Genomic DNA, 17,683 nt, shown 5'->3' on the forward strand with positions numbered 1-17,683 from the left:
TCATGTTCACCACTTGGCGGCTGAGCCCTTAGCCTCGCTGTAGAGATTTCTGTCGCCCTTGATAGAGTTTCTTTTTGTGATGGCTAAGATATTGCTGAAATAAACTAGGGTTTCAATTCAATCAATAAACTCTTGTTTCCACCCATGCAGACTGTTCCATGTTCTATTTCTCAACCCAGTTTCTTTTTTTTTTGATTAATTTTTATTGGTGTTCAATTTACCAACATACAGAATAACACCCAGTGCTCATCCCGTCAAGTGTCCCCCTCAGTGCCCGTCACCCATTCACCCCCACCCCCCGCCCTCCTCCCCCTCCACCACCCCTAGTTCATTTCCCAGAGTTAGAAGTCTTTATGTTCTGTCTCCCTTTCTGATATTTCCCACACATTTCTTCTCCCTTCCCTTATATTCCCTTTCACTATTATTCATATTCCCCAAATGAATGAGAACATACACTGTTTGTCCTTCTCCGATTGACTTACTTCACTCAGCAGAATACCCTCCAGTTCCATCCATGTTGAAGCAAATGGTGGTCAACCCAGTTTCTACAATGGTTCTCAGCGTTATCACAGATTGTCACATGTGCAGGCTTTTTGTCCAACTGGAAATGTATTATTTTAGCACCATCTGTGAGAATACATGTTGAGCTCAGCAAGCCTTATCATGAATCGGTAAATGAGGCCACAACTTAGGTATGAGGTGAAATCCCAAGCATGCATGAATGTAAATGAGCAAGCCCAAGATAATAAAACAATCCTTCTCAGACAGGATCAGGATGCTAGAAGATGATCAACACAGGTGTTTAACTTGTTATAGAGACCCAATGTTTGGGAACATTGCTATACTGCTGTGGTTGCCCTATAAATATTGCAGATCTTAGTGTTTTTTTAATTTTTGATATAATTGACATGTAACAGTGTTTTTGGTTTAATGTGTAAAACATGCTTTGACCTAAGTGTCAATTGCAAAATGATTACCACAGTAAGTTTATGGTTTTAGTCTTTTAATCTCCTATGGTTCCTACCGAAGTCAAGAACTAGTGTCAGGGTATTATTTAGGTAAAAGTTATGTACTACTAGCTCTGCTTTGGGGGCACCTGGGTGGTTGAGCCGGTTAAGCATATGCTTTTGGTTCAGGTCATGATCTCAGGATCCTGGGATGGAGCTGCCTTGAGCCCTCTGCTCAGCAGGGATCTCGCTTCTCCCTCTCCCTCTGCTGTGCTCTCGTGTTCTCAAATAAATAAAAATAAAATCTTAGAAAAAAAAAAAAAAAAAGCTCTGGGCAGCCCCAGTGGCTCAGTGGTTTAGCGCCACCTTTGGCCCTGGGCGTGATCCTGGAGACCTGGAATCGAGTCCCATGTCAGGCTGCATGGAGCCTGCTTCTCCCCCTGCTTGTGTCTCTGCCTCTCTCTCTCATGAATAAATAAAATCTTAAAAAAAAAAAAAAAAGCTCTGCTTTGGAAATATTGACCTGTTGGGGAGTCTGTGCTCATAAAACAAATGTTTAGTTCAGTAATCGTTTTTGCTAAATAAAGATCCTAGCAACTTTCAGAGTTTCTTCCTAAAACTTCATGGATTGATAGTTGGTGCTACCTGGTGCTACTTATATTTTTATAAGGTAATATAGTGTGATATAGCAATGGATAATGACCTTAGGTATGTATTTCATGTTAAATGGGTCATAGGATGCTTTGAGATGAAGATATATTCTTTCTTAAAAGCTGTTTATCAGCAAGACTGCAGCAGAAATTGCTATTTGGATATATAGTGCTTGTTCATTTAAAGAAAAAAAATTATGACAAGTCTGAAAATAATATCAGCTTACTACCATTGGCAAAAAAGAATATTTATTAAAGTAGATACAGAACACTTGTTTGCTCAAATTTTAATACTGCTTTACATTTTGTTTGTGAAACACTTCCTATTATGTTTAAAACCAAAAATTTCAACTCATTACAGATTTTTCACTTGTCAGACACACATTTGATAATCTTGAGGAGAAAAATACATCAAATGCTTATATACAATTATAGAAGTTCTTATACACATAGCATGGAAGATACATTTATTACTTTTTACATATTCTAGAAGACATTCAAATGAAGATAAATAGATTCAAACTGGTTGATAAAACTTCTGATGAAGTCCTTCATTTTATTTTTTGTGATAATAAAATCCAAAATTATTAACGTTGAATTTCTCATCGTACATTCATCTAAAAACACAGTAAAAAAAAACTTGTAAAGGTTGTAGACTAGTTAATTTAGGTGTTTTATAGTGGCTTATTATCTAGTTAAATGACTGCTGGGGATATCTGCTGAAGAAACAAATTTGGAGAAAAATCCTCCCAGTTATTTATTTCTTATAAAAGAAACAAAATGAAAACAGGAAAAATAGTTGCAAAGCCACGTGATGTTATTTTCTGGCCTAGTCCATTATGTCCTAATGTGTTTTCTTTTTCATAAAGGTAAAAATCTGAAAAGAAAGACATTGTGTTTTCTCCCAAAATACAGATTTTTTAAAAAATATATACATATAATATATAGAAGCTGAAATTATGGAAAACCAATGAACAAAACACCACAGTAGAATGAGTAGGTGCAGCATATAGATTCTAAAATGTCCCCACAGCAGTTTAGGGCTTCCCCCTCCCTTTACCTGTTTCATGATTTTATAATCACACCTAAGTATTATCAAGCCTGAAATAAAGGCACTACTGACGTCAGGTAGTGCAAAGAGCTAAAAGATACTTCTTTAAGAATAAAATACTTTAAATGAGTAGATGAAAATGCAAAATGGCACATTTTTCCAACTCATTCCAGTGTCAAAGCTTAACCCAAACATCTAAATATACAAATGCAGCCTGGAAAAATTTTAGTGCAAATATGAAAAGTAACAGCATAATTTAAAGTTACTTAAATAAGGTATTGTGAGGGTAGGGATTGTTCTAGGAGGTCTCCCTTGGGACAGTAAATGTAATGGCATCTGGTGCAATGTCTTGGAACTTTTAAAAATCAAGATGAGAAAATTAGAGGTGAAAACTCACCTACTAGGTGTTTATTATTTTAACTTCTAAGGGGAGACTAACAGGGTGATTTAGTGAAGATCAAAATATTTTTTTTAGATTTGTTGATGGGGGTCAAAAATAATGTGAGCTCTCCTGAAGTCTGCACACACGATGCTGGTGGTCAGTCGCCTACATCCTAGTGCGTCTGAGGAGCCTGGCGCACGGCTGGGGGTTCCGTCATCAGGTCTCATCAGGTCTTCCGTCAGAAGGTCTCGTCATCATTGCAGTGGGAGGCCCAGTGCCCAAACACCTCACAGATCTCACAGTACGGGCGCTCCTCGCTCCGACTGCCATGGTGTGTGGAGTGGGGGGGGTCCTCTGATGCCTGCGCCTGGGTGGGGCAGTCCTCAGTGTCGTGGAGGTCGAAGCAGTCACATATGTCACAGAAAAGGCGAGGTTTCTTCTTGGACTGTTTCTCCTGGTCGTCACTACAAATGTTAACGTGTATAATCAGAAACTCATCTGCATCAGATGAAATTCAAGAGACGGTATCGCTTGCAAAGCACACAAAATGAGCAAGAACTAATGATGGCCAAATCTGGAAGCCTCAAGTGTACGTTCTACAGTCCACATTTTAAATTTTCACATCGAACCACTTATAGCATATCACTCTCTTGCCAGACTAGGAAATCGATTTATGGCCAATGTAATTGTTTCTCCAATCCCCTAGAGAACTTAACTTTAAAAACCTTTGTTTAGGTGGAACGAAGGTTCTGATCACAGTATTGCTTAATATAAAATACCTGTCATAATTGTTTAGGTCATCACCATTCCCATTAAGGGCTGCTTCTGACATCATTTCCACCTTCATCTTGAGGTCCTGATTCTTCCTCTGAAGATCCACTATTACTGAATTGAGGAAATCAATCTGATTTGTCCAGGAAAAAAAAGAAGAAACAGATGTGTAAAGTGTCTAAAATGTGTACACTGGAATATCAAGAACATCATGAAAGTATACTTTCATGCTATGGCCACAGAATGTGCTGGGCACAGGAGGGGCAAAGAGTGGCCACTACGGAACCCACGTTTCAATGTTTTATATATACACACACATACATATACAAAACTCTACAAAAAGCATAACCAATTAATTGTTCCATTAAACTGCAGAACAAATCCAGAACTTCTATGCTCTGTAGATTTGAAAAAGTTCATGGAAATTGTCCTCAGGCCACCATTTAACATTTACAGATTGGTCATAGTGGGACAGGAGATAAATGCTATCTTCAGAGAAAAATGAAGGTGTTTGAAAGAGAAGGCTCAAAGCTCCCTTCCAGCTGGTGAGGCACTGTGGCACAGAGTGACAGGGCAGTGCTCAGGAAAGCCACGTACAACGAGCATCTGTGCCAAGATTCACTGAGCAGTGGGACAAGGAGGGACCATCAGGAGGACATGCTTGCCGTAACATCTCCTTTCTAACCAAGGGCACTTTAATTTAAAACAATGTTTTTTTCCCTCTTCTTCATATAATAAAAACGTCCAATTTCTCTAAATATCCACCGAATAAATCCTACTTTACAATATTAAAACTTCCGTTTTTCACTTTTTAAATAAATATTTGGCCTTATTCTCCTGCCTGGGGCAAGTCTGAAACAGAGCCAGCAATCACTAGCTTAGTGGTTCTCTGCAGGACACCCCTTCTAACACTGAAAGGAGGTACACATTTTCTAAAACTTTACCCTGGGGGATCCCTGGGTGGCGCAGCGGTTTGGCACCTGCCTTTGGCCCAGGGCGCGATCCTGGAGACCCGGGATCGAATCCCACATCGGGCTCCCGGTGCATGGAGCCTGCTTCTCCCTCTGCCTATGTCTCTGCCTCTCTCTCTTTCTCTCTCTGTGACTATCATAAATAAATTAAAAAATTAAAAAAAAATAAAAATAAATAAAAATAAAAAAATAAAACTTTACCCTGATAGGAGCTACACTACAGGAAGAAGGAAAAGCCACAAAATGGATATAAGTATAGTGGCAAATCACACACCCATACCCACTCACACACATGCACGCACGCTCACAAATTAGGAAACATAAAACAAACCATTTGCTGAGTGGAAGAAAGTGTTGGCAGCAGCAGATGAAACAAATGGAAGCAGAAAGATAAGGGGAAAAGAAAACACAGTTAATTGAATCCACGCTTATCAGACGCACAGACTAAGCAGACACACTATCCAGAGTGAGTTAGTGCATCTGTTGAATCCTTTCATGTCTTTCGAAGGAAATGTCGGATAACTAAATAAACTGCAAACTCACTAAATTTTTCTTTTATTTAAAGATGGTGGCTTTTGTACTTTTGAATTTTGAACAGGATAAATATATCCAAAGCATACTATTAAAATTGAAGATGGACCTTAGGTGCTTATGTGCAATTACATTTCCAAATACAGAATAGTTTGCTTCCATTTAATCCCATTTTTAAAACTAAGGTGGTTTTGGTAATTTTGGCTTTAGGGAAACCATTTTCAAGAAGTCTGCCTTTTTTGGGGATGCCTGGGTAGCTCAGTGGTTGAGCCTCTGACTTTGGCTCAGAGTGTGATCCCGGAGTCTCGGGATCAAATCCCACATTGGGCTCCCCTCACAGAGAGCCTGCTTTTCCCCCCTCTGCCTGTGTCTCTGCTTCTCTGTGTCTCTCTCATGAATAAACAAATAAAATCTTAAAAAAAAAAAAAGTCTGCCTTTTTAAGGTCAAGAGGAGCATGGAATCTTTTGACAGAGCAACTGTACTTCTAGGAATCGGTCCTAAAGAGATATTAGTATATCTGCAAAATAATTCATTATAGCATTGTTCATAATTCATCTGAAGGATCAGAAATATGCCAAGTGTCAGGTCAACTGACAAGCAGCTGGCTAAATCACAGAACGATCACATAGGGGAAAACTATCTAGCTATTAAAAAGACCAGATATACTGCCATTTGTGTAAAAAAAGAGAGGAAAAGACAGTTAATTTGGTTTGTATATACATGTTTTTAAACCTTTGGAAAGATTGTTTTAAAAGGTCCCAATAAAAATTAATTTATAAAATAAAAAAAAAAAAAATAAAAAATAAAAAAATAAAAACGAACTAGGGGTGGTGGAAGGGGAGGAGGGCGGGGGGTGGGGGTGAATGGGTGACGGGCACGGAGGGGGACACTTGACGGGATGAGCACTGGGTGTTATTCTGTATGTTGGTAAATTGAACACCAATAAAAATTAATTTATAAAATAAAAAAAAAAAAAAAAAAAAGGTCCCAATAAGAATGATCACCTGTTTCAGGGTTTGGGAACTGAGCAGATGAGACATAGTGTTTGGAGGTAGATTTTCTACTGTATATATTTTTAATATTTTTTATTTAGACCATATGAATGTACTGCCTCTTTGAAAGGGTGAATGATCTTTTAAAATAGTAAGCCAAGAAAAAGATAAAAAAAGGAATATTACCTGACTCTCCTGGGCTCTTTCATCCTCCTCTGCCTGAGTATCAGTATTACCTTATATTTAAAAAAAAAAAAATGGAGATTCACAAAACTTGCCATCTTTTTTTCCTGGGTTACTGCAACAAAGGGGCCAGCCAGTGTTAGGCTCGTATTTTCACGCGAAATTCCCAAATGTGTCTCTTTGGGAACAGTTAATGGGTTCCCGTCCCGCATCTGGAGCCCTGAGGATTGGGCACAGACACCGGCCCTCCCACTTTGTGTTCTCCTTGGGGATGGCCCACTGCTGTGGACGATGCCCATCACATACAGCTGGAACTTACAGTAGGAAAGCAAGCTACCATTTGCTCACAAAGGGGCCACCTCTGCTTCCCTTGGCGGCAGTGCATACACTTTCAGAACTGGAGTGGCTACTGGGAGGGCAGCTGTCACATCCTCTGCTGCTGCCAACGCTCCAGAAGGGGGATAGCCGGCACGCCCCTATGCGCAGAGCCTGAGTCAGGACTAGCCCTATCTGATTTAGTGGTGAGAGAGCCCAAGGCAGATGGGCTGGGTCAGGTGCAGCATAACAGCTGCCTTCCAAGGACATCTCATGAGAAACAGCTTCTCTGCAGGAAGGGGCAGTACTGGAAAGAAGCACCATGTGGCCATCACTTTACCTGAGGAGCTGCCGAGCTGCCTTCTGTTTTCTTTGAGTTGAAGTTCCAAGTTCTTCACCTGGAGTTCAAGCTTTGCCTTATCAGACTCTAGAGACTGAACGATGGAGTGCAAGGACTTGGCGGAGGCGCTCTCTCCCCGGAGCACTGTGACCTGAAAGGCAGCGGGTTAGCTTAGGTTTGCAGTTGGAACAAAAAGAGATGGCAGGAACTGTCACCACACATGGTACTCTACCTCATTTCTCAGTTTTTCCAGCTCTGCATCCTTTTCGGTGAGTAAGGCACTAGTAATACTGATGGATTTCTGCAAGGAAGCTTTTTCTTCATCTGCGTCCTTTATTAACTTGGATTCTCTAAAAGACCAAAGAGTTAAAAATTCCAGAAATCAACCAAGAGAGTGGTCAGGGTTCAACTGCCCTAGGATAAACACGCAATTAACTTAAGTTAATGTAAAGAAAAAAAGTATCACAGGGAAGTTTAAAAGGGGGCTAAGGCTGTTATGCTTACAAAATTTTACTTGAAATTTTACTCACTGTGAGGGAGAACAAGTTTACCTATGCAAAGACATGCCAGAATCTGCATATCATTGTATCCATTTGAATTTAAAGAAACAAGTTAATAACCTTGGAAGACGGAGAATTAACAAAACAAGACTATTACCCCCAAAGAATTCTTTTAAAATCTAACCCCCCCAAATGAATTGTTACTTCTTGAATAAATTATTACCAAGCAATAACAATTAAAATACACACATGCAAAGCGATTATACACAGATGTCATGCAGAGCAGTTTTATGCTGGAGGTATCCATTGGTTCTCACTAATTTCAGTAACTTTTAGCATCTTCCAAGAATGTGTTTTTGATATCTCATGGGCCAAAACAGTAGCAAAGGTTATTACTGCTATTTATAGTGAAGGATTATAACCTTTCTCCTCCAGAGGATCTGAAAAGGACATTATGTTGCTCATGGAGATTCAAGGTAATTACATAAAGGCTGGAACAGAAATGTTAAAGTGGATTTCCAGGTGTAAAAGGAAAGCATGGACATGGGGGGAGTCTGGTGGGAGACTTCAGAACGCTTGGTTTGCGTTCTCGGCTTGACTCGGCATTTGGTTGTCAGCAGAGGGAGTAGGACCGGGCCTTAATGAGAGGGAAACATTTACTCCTGAGTCAAGGGATGAGAAAAAGGAAGGAGAAGATGAAGGGAAGACAGGGAGGGAGGGCAAGACACAATAGACACAAACCCAAAGGGCAGGCTACTGTGTGTTTATATTTATATGTATATGTATTCAAATTTTTGTTGTAAAAATTACATGCATTCAAAAGTGCCAAAGTCACGAAAGACAAGGAAAGACTGAGGACCTGTCACAGACCAGAGGAGACTGGGGAAACATGACCACTGAATTGAAATGTGGCTTCATAGGCTGAATTCCAGAAGAGGAAAAAAGACATTAATGGGAAAACTGGGACAATCTGAATAACATCTACAGTCTAGCTAAGCATACTGAGTCAACGGTGCTTTCTCAATGTTGACAAATGTACCAAGGAATGTACAATGTGTGTTTCAGGGGACACAGGGTGAAGGGTATTTGGGGACTCTGTACTGCCTCTGCAACTCTTCTGTGAATCTAAAATTTTAAAATAGAAAGGCTTAAAAAAGTACATGCAGTGTGAAACAAGAGGGAAAAAGCCCTTGTGTCACAAAAATATTTTGGGGGAAATATGACCGGAAAAAAAAAATGTCTTAGCTAGCCCTCAGGCCATTCAACCTACAGCACTGCATCTACTGTAGATGACCATCAAAACTTCAACAAGAAGTCAAATCGCTCCCAGTTCTAGAAGAAGGAACTGCATGAATGCGCATGGTTCAGTCTGTTTTAGAACTGACTGGAAGAATTGGAAACTGAGGCCCAGGTTAGAAATGGCAGAATGTATGTCTGGTTAGTGAGACCCAAGATATCCGGCACGGGAATTACAGAATTCTCATGATTTATGGTAAATTGAAATTTTACACAAAGATGAAAATTTCAGTGTTGTATTTATCTCGTTGTGTGGCTTACACTTACACTCCAGAATGATAAGTAGTAAGAAAAGAATCTGAGACTTACAGAAATTTCTTGAATTCAACACCCAAGCATGATATGAACACTGGAGAAAGGGGTGGGTATTGATGGTGTTAAATCACTAAGTGAGTAGCATCTCGCTAGGAAATAGGATCTTGTTTAGGTTAAAACAAAGCAAAGATATTAATGGAAGGAATGTACAGGCACTTCTTCCACCTGGAAAGTAAATATCTGATGTTATCCAAAGTTATCCAAAAAATCCAGGGCTCCTGAAGTTTCAATTAAATTTATTTGGTAGTTTATTCTATTGCAAAATCTATTTCAAGAGCTTCACTGGTTATATATTCAACTCAAATTTGAAAAATGCAGTTTTAATGTTCTTACTGGAAAATACCAGGACTTGGGGGTTACTGAACAGAGTTAACTACCAGAACTCTAGGTAGGCAAAATCCCATGGGGTCTTTGTGTTAGAGAAGGATAAAGACACCACCAGCTGGCAGAAGGAAAAAGGTATGGGGAACTGCTGCCTGCTTATCACATACACACAACTCCTAAGGGAGGCTGCTTTCTAAGAAGATGGCAAGCAGAAAGCTTCTTGTACAAGTTATCAAAAGACACATGGTTAAGAAAGTGATCTACTTCATGATTTATATATCAAATGACAGGACAAATAGCCTTTGGCAGCTCATCTTTGTGGCAGATCTTCACTGCTGGCTTCTTAGGCTATTTCTAAGTCCTAATCCTACTGTGCAAACCAAGAGGGACTAATTTAAATCATTTATGCCAACATTACTGACATCTGAGTCACAAACCACACTGACTGGGGGAGGGCCTCTGTTACTTTTAAGCCATGCTGGCAAGAATGAGTCGGAGTTACTGAAAGTATCAAGAAGGGAAGAGAAACATGAGAAAACAGCTATGGGGGCCAGAAATCTTTCCCCCAAGGGGAACATATTACCCAGATTCTTTCCTTACTACTTACTTAAGAAATAAATTCTAGTAATGAAGCAAATACCTTAAAGTGTTACTGGGCAAGCTTTAAAAATGCAAGATAACAAGAACCAAATATTAGAAACATGAAAAGAAATGCAGGTACAGTTAAGGAGAGCTAAATTTGCGCTGAAGTTCTTTGTTGTATGTAGGTATCAAAACAGCGTGTGTGTGTGTTTGTGTGTGTGTGTGTGTGTGTGTACCGCTGAGAATATTTTACAAAACAAAAGCAAGACAGAGGGACAAAGGCAGCCAAAAAATATATACAACAATTTGTTTTACTAAAAATATATGAAATTTATTTATTATAACGTGGATAGACTTTCTTTAGTCTTACCATTAAAGACACACAGATAGAGCAAAGGAAGCAGGAGTAGGGAAGGGAAAAGAGAGGGTGAAATGAGCATTGGTAAGTAGCGCAAGCTCGAGACAGTCAGACAGTCAGCAACCCACAGTGAGCTTCATGAGCCGAAGCAGTATGGGACCTCTTCAGATTTGGTATCTTAGATGGTTATCGCCCACCAGTTTCCATTCCTGACATTTATCCTGCATTTACACTAACAGAATTAATTCTGACTCCAAAGAGTCTACGTCAGAGATTGGAGCTCTCAAGTCCCTATGTGGACATCACAAAGCCTAGAGAATGGAGGGGAGCCAAACAAGTTCCCACACCTGCTGTAGGCTTAGTGGACGGAGGGTCACACCTCCCCACTCCTGGCAGAGCCATTCAAGGGTGGCTGTGCTCTGTCAGCTACCCTGGAGTCTGTTTTGAAAAGAGGTCTGCCTAACTTGGGAATTAGTTTCCAAAATAATGATTACATTTTTCATTAGGAGAAAAACCTTTACTATATGTCACTTGCAATTCAATGTTCAGATACAAGAAAAGCAATGGCAAATACAGGACAATGTTACTCCCAAATAGTAAGTAGTTTGTGCTGACAGGTCAGGGCTAAGTTCTGCATTTCAATATAATGACCATTTGAATGACACATTAGATACTGTCTTGACTATGTATGTTCAATGATCACTTCTAAATCAAACTCTTGACAAAGATCTCAGTTCTTGCATGAACAACTATGTTGCATATACCTTTATGATTTAAGTACTTTCCAGACTTTTAAATTAAGGGAATATCAAATTCTTTTTAGTACTCCATGCTAAATTTACTTAACTATTACAAGACACAGACCTACATATGAATCTGCTATCAAACTATCTTTTAGAGAGCATTTAAGGGCCCAATTATTAGCTAAAAAATATTTGTATTCAGATTTAGACATAATTTTCCATGAGGATTAATTTGACAAAAGAGCAGTGCTAAATAAGAGAGGCTAGGTCTTTAAATTTTTCACTTTCAGAAAAAAATAACCATCTTTAAAATCTGCATTCATTGATAAAAAGGGTAATTTTCAGGAGACAGTCTCCTAAATTCATCCAGGACTTAAGATGGGAGCAAAGCTGGTAAGAAGCGGCTTTAACAAGCACTCAAACTTGTTCTATCTCCTTAAGCCATGAAAAAAAAATCCCATGCCTGGTTCACATTTTCAAAGGCATGTAATCTAAAGTCACATAGTAAAGACTAATGAAGCACAGTTTTAGTCTAAAAAATAATAATAAAAGTAACAATAAATAAATAAATGTACAGTGAGAAAAAAAATCTGCATCTTATGCCTGCCTCTGAGCTCTTGGCTAAGCTGCCTAACATTTTGGGCTTCAGTTTCATCATTTGTAAATGCAAGCCCCACCATTTATTTCACTGGGCTGTTTTGAGATTGTGTTTGTGAATTACGAATACCAAGGGATAATGCCAGTACTTGCTTACTTAAACCAGCCCATTTTCATATGCTAAAATGTCACAGGAATAAGCCCTATTAATTTTTTCACACACCCTTGATAATTGCACGGGGAGGCTCTCTTTAAAGAAACAGAGCCTTATCTGTGTGAAATCAAATATTCCGAGCCCCACCCAGGCAGAGTTGGGGGTGACAGTATACAGGTGCTGGGGGAAGGCATGCATGGCAGAGCAGTCCCCACAGCTCATGGTTGCCTGAAGAACACTTGGCTGTCTTGGGGTGGGGGTGCTGGGGGAACATGTTTGTATTCTGGTGCAAAATTTTACAGATGAATGAATCTAAGTATTTGTTAATTTAAAAAAGAAAGGAGGAAAGGCACCCCTGGACTGAGGCCTAGCGTCTCTTAGGATATAGCCTCTGGATCCCGTATCTCTGTGGGCTGAATAAAGCCCTCAGCAACTAAGCAACCGCCCTGCTGGCAGGAGGAAACAGTGCCAGAGTAAAATACATGTGTCAGTGGTCAGTGAGAAACTTCCTCCTTCCTGACAAGAAATAATAAAACACTCTGCAAGAGCGTGGACAAATTCTTGATTAAGCTATTCTTAAAGAGTTATTTTTAGAATAACTCTTGGCTTTGCTTTCATTAAAAAAAAAAAAAGTATGTGCCCGTTGTGATGCCCATCTACTCAGAACCACACAGGCAAGAGTTCTCAGTAAGAGTAAACACCACATCTGCTTGGCATGCAGCATAAAGCACAGAACTTCTCTAGACACAAACTGCAAGTTCTTTTAAAAGAGCACACAGGGCAGCCCCGGTGGCGCAGCGGTTTAGCGCCACCTGCAGCCCGGGGCTTGATCCTGGGGACCCTGGATCGAGTCCCACGTCAGGCTCCCTGCATGGAGCCTGCTTCTCCCTCTGCCTGTGCCTCTGCCCCACTCTCTCTCTGTGTCTCTATGAATAGATAAATAAAATCTTTAAAAATAAAAAATAAAAGAGCACACAAAGACTGTCAGGATATAGAAGCATCAGGCTTCTAAACAGTTATTTCTCTGGGTCAGTTTATCATTACTCAAAAGTTCTGGAAGGTTTCCATTCAAATATCATTTGATTATCATGAAAGAATAACAAATAATAAAGCTCTTTCTTAGAAAAACAGAAATATTCAAATTGATGCTAACACATAATGATAGAAAAGTTAAGCTTTTTATATAATGCAATCAGTATTTATGTGCAGACCAATTGCTGTATGTAAAATTACAGAAGTTTTAGTTCCTGAAAATGAGGAGGTAACAGCAGTATAATGAGATGATCTGATCTTAGAACACTTCTGAATAAATGCAACTAAACGAGGCTTAAAAAGTAACCTATTCTTTGTCTTGGTAACTAATACTATAACTTTTGCAAATACATTTTTATCATTTATCAATGATGAGAACCAAACTATCACAATCTAATTTTCTGAATATAAGCAGCTGGCATGTTTTCTACAAGTCACTGTACACATTACATTCTGATATTTTCCTAATTACATACACACACACACAACAATAAACACAAAAAAGAAAGCCTACCTCTTTTTCATTTCTAACAACTGATTATTGAGCACAGATCTCTCTTCTTCTAGCTGGAAAAAAACACACACAAAAAAGTTCAGTTCATTACAAAAGTCCACAGAGAGGTCTATTTCTCATCTCACATGCCACATTTCCATGCTCCAGGACAGCTAAAACAATAGGTCTTTCTCACTAGCAATGAAAAAAGAGCAGTGGTTACTACATTATGCACAGTTGTTAATTTACAAACATTTATGACCCGAACGACTCCCCTTCCTAAGTACATGCCATATCTTCAACATTTGATAAATGTTTCATTCATTTCTTAAATGAGCGAAAGCTTCACTGATAACATTCTGGCTCCTTCACTGAAATCACAGAGATCAAGTGTCACTAACTCATGGGAGGCTAGGAACAGGCTGTTTACCCTGCATTGGCCTCATTTCATGCCTTCCATGTTCCAGGCATTGGTTTCTCACCTACAAAACAAGGAGATTAGAAGAGAATTTCTAGTGGCCATTTAGTTCTAAAATCCTATTATTCTATGAAGGATAAAAAACAAAGGATTCAGTTAGTTAATCCTGTGAGAGAAGACTTACCCCTATCCTCCAGGTCTGTACCACGCAACGTTTATGATCTAAAATACCAACTTTATATTGAAATTGAAATAAAACTGAGGGGTGAAAATACTCCTTTGTGGGGTTTTCCCCCCAAAAGCAAAGGATAATCCAAAGACTGGAATGGTTTCCAACAGCCCAGAATTGAAGCTATTAGCTCACTGTATAGAGCTATGGTCTGATTTCTGATTTTGTATCTCTTATGTTATGTATGTGCTTTGATATGAGGTCTTCACAGCAAAGTTCTTAAATATACATAAACATGTTTTGAACATAAAATTACGTTTATCACAAAATCTATCAAGGTTAAACACTCAGTTTTTCCAATGTAAATTCTGCTTTACTAGTCCATTAAAGATGTATGCTTTTGCTGTATGAAAATTCATTAAAAATATTTAGGGGATCCCTGGGTGGCTCAGTGGTTTAGCACCTGCCTGGAGTCCCGGGATCAAGTCCCGCATCAGACTCCCTGCATGGAGCCTGCCTCTCTCTCTCTCTCTCTCTCTGTCTCTCTCATGAATAATAAATAAAATCTTTTTTTAAAAAAAATTAGAAATTTTTAAAGAGTGAAAGAAAGGAAAAAGGGTGGGAGACAAACTTTAAAAACTAAAATAAGAGGGAGAACATCTGGAGAGTGGGATGTGGAGATGAGAGGGGCTTTCTTTTTTTTTTCCTTTACATCCTTTTATACAGTTTATATTTTTTAAGCAAGGAAGCTGTTTTATAATTAAACGTAGGTACTGAGACGTACCTACAATTAAGATAAATGGATAAAGACAGACAATTTACAACAGAGAAAATACAAATTGTTAATCAACATGTGAAAAATAACTCAACACACTAAAGAACACGTATGCAGAGATTCTCCCTCTTTCTTGGAGGGTGCATTGTGCCTGAATTTCCACGGAACAGAAGTTTGTAGTACTTATGGTATAGTTTTCTTTACAGGAGACAATGTTTCTTCCTTCTCTTGCTCTAGGACCAAATCCAGGTTGACAAGTTCATTTGGTAGTTCTATTTCTTGATTCTGATTCCTCATTCTTTCCTTATCTTTTGTGACCTTGACATTTTTGAGGGACACAAGCCAACACAACGTCAATTTGGATTCACCTGATGTTTCCATTTGAGAAGAGTCAGACCATGCACTTTTTGGCCGGAACGCCACAGAACAAATCCTGTGTCCTTCTCAATAGGGATCAAGAAGCAAACAATGTTGTCTTCCAGTGAGGGTAACTTTGATCTCTTGGTTGAGGAAGCATCTTCCATGTTTCTTCACCATAAAGGTATTACTTTTTTCTTTGTAATTAATAAGTATTTTGTGAAGAGATACTTTGAAAATGTATAAGCATCCTTCTCCTCAGCAAAATTTCAATCCATTTCTTTTAGCACCAATTGATGATTCTTCCCTAAATAAGACTACCCATGGTTACCCAATAGTGATTTTCTAATTCCATCATTTCACCTATTTACTAGTTGTCATTTTCCCCTAAGAAAGGGCCTTTGTTTTTCCTCCATTTTTTGTGTTTCTATGATAGATCATGGTTTCTTATGTTACTGAATAGACTATACTCCATTACTATCAATATTTCTTTTGATGTTCAAATTATCTGAGATTTGGTCAGTGGAAGCCCCTTCAACAAAATTATGATGTGCTTTTGACTAATCTCTAGTATTCTTTAAGCACTTCCTTGCTTTCTGGTATATAGGATATTCCAGGATCATCTTGTATTCTCTCTGTCCCAATCTTGGAATCAACCATTTATCTAAGAATCTTTGAAGTGAAGAAGTACAGTTAAAATCAAAATCTAAGGACGCCTGGGTGGTTCAGTGGTTGAACATCTGTCTGCCTTTGGCTCAGGTTGTGATCCTGGAGTCCTGGGATCGAGTCCTGCATCAGACTTGCTACAGGGAGCGTGCTTCCCCCTCTGCCTGAGGCTCTGCCTCTATCTGTGTCTCTCATGAATGAATAAAGTAAAAATCTTTAAAAAACAAAATCTAGGTGCTAAGTGTACTCACTGAGATTGGAGTATTGTTTCTAAACCCTGTCAGTGGACTTGATTTAAAACTGGTATTCAGGGCAGCCCCGGTGGTGCAGCGGTTTGGCGCCGCCTGCAGCCCAGGGCGTGATCCTGAAGACCCTGGATCGAGTCCCACGTCAGGCTCTCTGCATGGAACCTGCTTCTCCCTCTGCCTCTCTCTGTGTCTCAATGAATGAATGAATGAATGAATGAATGAATGAATAAAATTAAAAGAAACTTAGTCACAGTCAGGTGATTAACCACTAAGGTGTTAATAAAGTCTTCTTAAAAAAATAAAACTGGTCTTCAAAAGATACTGTTAAGAGTATAAAGACAAGCCACAGACTGAGACAAAACACTTGCAAAACACAATGTAATAAAGGACAAGTCCTTTATCCAGAACTTAAGAACACTCACAACTCAATAATATGCAAACAACCAAATTTAAAAATGGGCAAAAGAGGGACAGCTGGGTGGCATAGGCAATTGAGAATCTGTCTGACTCTTGGTTTCAGCTTAAGTCATGATCTCAGGGTTCTGGGATACAGCCCTGTGTCAGGCTCCACATTCAGTGTGGAGTCTGCTTGGAACTCTCTCTTTCCCACTTCCTCTGCCCCTTCCCACCTAGAATAAATAAATCTTTTTTTTTAATGGGCCAAAAGATCTGAACAGATACTTGACCAAAGAAGAGATATAAAAGTCCAGTAAGAACATGAAAAGATGCTCAATATCATTAGTCAACAGGGAAATGTAAATTAGAACACTTGAGATACTTGGGACACCTTGGTGGCTCAGTGGTTGAATGTCTGCCTTCAGCTCAGGGCATGATCCCAAGGTCCTGAGATTGAGTCCCGCATCAGGCTCCCCACAGGGAGCCCGCTTCTCCCTCTGCCTATGTCTCTGCCTTTGTCATGAATAAATAAAATCTTAAAAAAACAAAAACAAAAACACTTGAGATGCTTGTGTCACAATTTAGTTTTAATCTACTGTGGTCAGAAAATATACTTCACCTGATTTCAATCCTTTGAGACTATTCTATGGTCTATCTTGGACAATGTTCCACGTGCACCTGAGAAGAATGTGTATTCTGTTCCTGTTGGGTGGAGTGCTCTAGATGACTGTTAGGTCTAGCTGATTCATAGTGTCCAAGTCTTTGTTTCCTGTTGATCTTCTCTCTAGTTGTTCTATTAGTGAAATAGGGTATTGAAGTCTCGAACTATTACTGTGGAATTGTCTATTTCTTCCTTTAATTCTAACAATTTTTGCTTTGCATATTTTGGGGCTCTATTATTAGGTGCATATATGTTTATAATTGTTACATTTTCTTAAATGTTTTAACATTATGAAATGTCTGTCTCTAGCAACAATTTTTGTCTTAAAAGCCTATTTGGTCTGATATTAGCATAGTCACTCCAACTTGCTTTTGGTTACTATTGGCAGGGAATATCTATTCCATTCCTTTTACTTTGAACCCATTTGTGTCTTTGAATCTAAGCTGTCTCTCTAACAAATAGCAT

General features: G+C 39.0%; 1 protein-coding gene across 7 annotated transcripts in view; it reads right to left on the bottom strand.

Annotated features, from left to right (window-relative positions):
* Window positions 1-1,829: 1,829 nt before the first annotated feature.
* CLIP1 (CAP-Gly domain containing linker protein 1) overlaps window positions 1,830-17,683 on the bottom strand; it is a 127,582-nt gene continuing 111,728 nt past the window's right edge. For all 7 annotated transcript variants that reach the window (XM_055322817.1, XM_055322813.1, XM_055322818.1 and 4 more), the window contains 6 exons: window positions 13,550-13,602; window positions 7,367-7,484; window positions 7,135-7,285; window positions 6,483-6,532; window positions 3,810-3,934; window positions 1,830-3,494 (listed from right to left, as the gene is read on the bottom strand). In XM_055322817.1, the coding sequence (XP_055178792.1) occupies window positions 3,269-3,494; window positions 3,810-3,934; window positions 6,483-6,532; window positions 7,135-7,285; window positions 7,367-7,484; window positions 13,550-13,602 (723 nt within the window). In that variant the 3' untranslated portion in view covers window positions 1,830-3,268. The remainder of the gene's footprint in view (window positions 3,495-3,809; window positions 3,935-6,482; window positions 6,533-7,134; window positions 7,286-7,366; window positions 7,485-13,549; window positions 13,603-17,683) is intronic.

The sequence above is a fragment of the Nyctereutes procyonoides genome, unplaced genomic scaffold (genome assembly GCF_905146905.1).
Source record: "Nyctereutes procyonoides isolate TBG_1078 unplaced genomic scaffold, NYPRO_anot_genome, whole genome shotgun sequence".
In the NCBI taxonomy this organism is placed as follows: domain Eukaryota; kingdom Metazoa; phylum Chordata; class Mammalia; order Carnivora; family Canidae; genus Nyctereutes; species Nyctereutes procyonoides.